Source organism: Cucurbita moschata, unplaced genomic scaffold (genome assembly GCF_002738365.1).
Source record: "Cucurbita moschata cultivar Rifu unplaced genomic scaffold, Cmos_1.0 Cmo_Scf00007, whole genome shotgun sequence".
NCBI classification, from domain to species: Eukaryota; Viridiplantae; Streptophyta; class Magnoliopsida; order Cucurbitales; family Cucurbitaceae; genus Cucurbita; species Cucurbita moschata.
The window spans coordinates 3,225,580-3,230,153 of NW_019268523.1; the positions used below are offsets into that span (position 1 = coordinate 3,225,580).

Below are 4,574 nucleotides of genomic sequence, written 5' to 3' on the forward strand. Positions count from 1 at the left end.
TTTTTTTTTTTTTTTTTTTTTTTTTTTTTTTTTTTTTTTTTTTTTTTTTTTTTTTTTTTTTTTTTTTTTTTTTCACAAGGAAGTGGATGAGTTGCATCTGTAAGTTTTAACTCCCTGTTATTGTCTATGTAACTATACAGCATATTTTGTGATGATGTTGAAGAGGGCTATTTATTTTGTGCTGTGTATCAGCTTTGTAGTTTATATTTTTGTGTCACAAATCTAGATTTTAATGGTATTTGTAGTTATAAATAAATAAAAAAAAAAAAAAAAAAAGAGAGAGAGAGAGAGAAGATTTTAATGGTATTTGTAAACTCGGTATAGAAAAATTCTGTTCTATCCGTTTTTTCTTTTATTCTGTGGAAACTTGCTCCTATCATATTTTCAACTTGATTCTATATTATTTTGCTGCCTATTGATCCTTTTCATATTTGTACATGTAATGTCCTATTATAGAGAAATTTAAAACTCATGGTCAACATGGGTATCTCAGTAAACGAGGAGAAGGATGATAGGTTCCGACAGATAAAGAAAGAAGTTATCGAGATGATTAAACTCCGCCCTTTGTCCATGGAGTCTAAGGTATTATATTTTGACACCTTCTTTACTTCTCTTTCCTAGGTCTGCCACACATAACACATTGCTCCAAAGATGTTTGTTTGGCATGCTGGCTGGTAAAGTTTAATCATTTCACCCTATCTTATCTCTATCGTTTAGCCAAATTTATATTTTATACATGCATAGATATTTTGTGTTAAGAAACAAACCTTTCATCAAAAGAAGAAGAAATGACAAAAGAGGGAGATGCTGATCACCTAAACAACCAAGGAGACGGAGATTTGACTCTTAAGCATATAAATGCATAAACTTGTTGATTTTGATTTTTTTGTGTTGTATATATATAATTTTTTAAATTACGAAATTACGAAATGAGAATCCTATTCATAGGATTACAAAAAAAAAAAGAAAAAAGTTTCCAATGGGCTATAAGAGAGCTTAAGCCATATTTTTTTAACAAAAAATTGTTGTATAAAAATGGTATGTATATATTTTAAAAATATGTACTTTAGTAAATGTGTCACTGTGTTTGTATTCTAGATTTTAAAAAAATTATGTCACTGTGTCTTTATCGCGTCGTATCCATGCTTATTAGGTGTCCCTCATGTATTAAGAAAGTAGTCCAATTGGTGTTCTCTGGTTTTAGACATATTGGACATAAACTTTATTTTAAATAAGTTTTGGAAAATAGATTGGCACAATTTAACTCATCTAGGAGGACTCCACAAGAATTGGTATATTATCTGGGATAGTTACAAGGTTTAGAGCTCCATAATTGGCACTGAACCTCTAGTTCCTCTGACTGAGCATACTGGACTGGGGTAAGGGCAGGTGTTTCGTGCGATCCTTAAGATATCTGGTATCCCTGACCAAGCATCCAATCGTCCTATCTTGAATAATGAGCAAAAGATACGATTGAATATTACAGCTATTGTTGGTTTTAATGTTATAGCATGATTCCTAACGGACTTATGGTTGGAGGAAGGCTTGCAAGAGGTAGGAATACATCGGCTAATCATTGTAAAACCCATTGACATTCTCCTCCATGCTCAATTTTTTGGTGCCATAGCAACTTACTTTAACTCTGATCACAATGAGTTTTTATCAGGATTCTGCCCGCAAGGAAACTGGTGACCTTTTAAAATGGTCTCCTCTTGTAAATTCTATCGTCGGCTTAACTATCCCCAGTTTGTGCATAGTAATTTAAAGTGACGTACATTAACTTCAACCTTTACAAGCCCCAATGGTTATATGATTATCATTTTTAGAAATGATTCTGCAGACGTATTGAACAATCCCTTTATTTTATTCTAGTATAGATCATAATCCTATTGGGCTATTTTATATAGTTTCGAGTTTGTGGAATATTTAATTTTAATTGGCAACCTTTAAGGCTGACATGATTAGTAACCTGCCTTATAGACGGAAGGCTTGAATTCCTGCCCTCACTTCTGTAATGTTATATTTCTAAAAAGATATATCTAAGTTTAATTATACTTTATTCTTCTGGCCTTGAAGATGATTCACTTTAAATGGTTGTTAATATAGTATCAAATATCTTTCAGGCAATCGAACAACAAGGTGGAGCACCTCACCTTAACCGTGAACTTGTTTCTGAAGCAAAAGGAGTTCCGAGAAAAAAGTTTGTTATGGATCCTTCATTGGAGGACAAGATTTGTGATCTTTACGATCTGTTTGTTGATGTACTGATTCACATTCTGAGTGACGTTCAAATATTAACTTTTCTGATTGGCTAAGCTTTCTTACGCCTCTGTTTCTTTATGATTCTAGGGACTGGATGAGGATGCTGGTCCACAAATCAGAAAGTTGTACGCCGAGGTAGTTGTTCTTTCCTTTATTCTTAAATTTCTCAATCTGCTATTTACATCCAATTGCTGCCTCCATCATTTTGGGGAGGTGCTACGATGATATTAGCAAGCGGTCACAAAACACATCACAAAAGCAGTCAGTTCGTATATTTTTCATGGATACTTAATTCTGTCAGTTAATTTAATGGAACGGTTTGTTATATAAAAGAACGTTTTTGCTTAACTACTACTGCACACGCTTACTTTGCGTTAGATTATTAATTGACAGTCTTTTTTTATCAGTTGTGTAGTATCTCTCAAATTTTTCTGAAGTTCCTTTCAATATAATGCAAATCTTCTTCTTGTCAATATCATAGTTTTTAAACTCGTGCAATATTAATCTGCGTCATTGACTATCATCTCTTCAGCTTGCAGAATTGTGGCCAAATGGGTTCATGGATAATCATGGGATCAAACGTGCGATATGTAGGGCAAAAGAGAGGCGGGGAGCGTTGCATGGCAGACATAAGGTACTGGTACTCTCCCTTATTTTTCGTTCCCTACTTAAGTTATCAGGAATTTTGCTGAAGTTCTACTTTCTGATAATTGATATGGAAGTGAAACACTCGCCTCTTATTAGGAATGTACACTCATCCCCTTGAGTTGATATTCTATCGATTTAAGATCACGGTTTCTGGATTAATATATTGGCTGTCCCTTATGATGTTTTCTTTATGCACTCATTCAATTTTGTAGGACCAAGAGAGAGTCAAGAGGAAAAAGATATTACCACCTGGAGTAGATGAGACCATTAGAACTGAGATCGGTTCAGTTACTCAGCCACAGTACGCCCGAGAGCGATTAGCCTCGGAATCAGGCTTACAGCCATCCCTAGCAACCAAGCCTGCATCTGTTTCGACAGTTACAATGGCCCAGCTACCGAATCCTTCCATGAGTGTTGAAAATTTAGACAGGCTAAAATCCGAGAAGTTGAAGGGAAGCTCAAGCAGTTCCTACGACGATACGAGAATGTTTGATGGTGCGTTAACCAAGAAAAAGACGAAGAAAAAGGCAGAGCTGGAGTTTGATGAAACAAATAATCGACCCGAAAAGGCGTCCATCCAATATGGAGATGAAAGACACAAGTCCACGAACAAGCCTACCGCCAGTCTTCCTCTTCCTCTTAAGGCAAACACTCAGTCAGCTGCTCCTAAAAGCCTGGAACAGTCGAGCTAACATGATACTACTTCTCATGAGTCTAATCTACACCATAATAATTTCCATCACACATCGCCACTCCACTCCATCCCACAGAATTTTCTCCCCCCTCCTTTCTCTTACTCGGGTTTCATTTATCGACCCACGAAAAGCCGAAAAGAAGAAGCCATTTTTGTAATTACATGATCGATTGTGCATGGGGCTTTCTGAATTAGAAATGTATCTTAAATTAGGGAGAGCTGAAGTGCAATTTTATTTACCAAGTAGTCAATTTGAAGGCCCTCTTTTTTCAACTCTTAAGGTTCAAATTATTTGTTTTTCCTGGCTAACTTTCCTCTACTTTGATGTTGATAATAGCTTCTGTGGCAGTTTTAAAGCTCGAAACTCACACGTCCGATATGTGGCGAGCATCTGGGATCATCAAGAAAGCTACTCGCACCGATAATTCTTAAGGTTTGATCAATTAGTCTACACTAATTAAGTTTACGCTTTTAATTAAGGTTTTATTAGAAGTACATGAGGGCTATTAATTGAGTAAATATTTGAGATGGATGAATTGCATCGCCCTTCGTCGAGTTATTAAAACCATTTGTTTAAATTTATGCAAAAACAATAATGAAATTAAAATACTTCAGCAATGTATTTATCTGTTTTAGCAAATTAAATTAACAAATTAAAACCAAAGGTTTAGTAACAAGTTAAAACATAATTATATTATATTACTTTTTGAATCTTCATTAGTATTTTAAAATTTAATATTTATTGACTACTTAACAAATATATTATATTACTTCTAAAAATAATTTTAAATTAGTTAATTTTTTAAAAACAATTATTAATACTTTTAAACAATGGAAAATGACATTTATCCTTTAATTTAAATTTTACATATTTAAGTATGTTAAAAATCATTTCTTAGTTATCATACGTATATTATTATCTCTAGCCCTTTTTTTTTTTTTTTTTTTTTTTTTTTTTTTTTTTTTTTTT

General features: G+C 33.6%; 2 protein-coding genes across 4 annotated transcripts in view; both read left to right on the plus strand.

Annotated features, from left to right (window-relative positions):
* Nucleotides 1–3,968, plus strand: part of LOC111445623 (ubinuclein-1-like) — an 11,784-nt gene extending 7,816 nt beyond the window's left edge. For 2 of the 3 annotated variants that reach the window (XM_023084129.1, XM_023084130.1), the window contains exons 9-13: nt 457–582; nt 2,124–2,261; nt 2,350–2,397; nt 2,795–2,896; nt 3,123–3,968. In XM_023084129.1, coding sequence (XP_022939897.1) covers nt 457–582; nt 2,124–2,261; nt 2,350–2,397; nt 2,795–2,896; nt 3,123–3,602 — 894 coding nt within the window. In that variant the 3' untranslated portion in view covers nt 3,603–3,968. The remainder of the gene's footprint in view (nt 1–456; nt 583–2,123; nt 2,262–2,349; nt 2,398–2,794; nt 2,897–3,122) is intronic. The other variant, XM_023084131.1, reaches the window with a different exon arrangement.
* The window catches only part of LOC111445622 (NAD kinase 2, chloroplastic-like), a 33,433-nt gene continuing 29,134 nt past the window's right edge, over nt 276–4,574 (plus strand). Inside the window, exon 1 of the mRNA XM_023084128.1 lies at nt 276–292. The gene's annotated coding sequence lies outside the window, so the exon portion shown is untranslated. The remainder of the gene's footprint in view (nt 293–4,574) is intronic.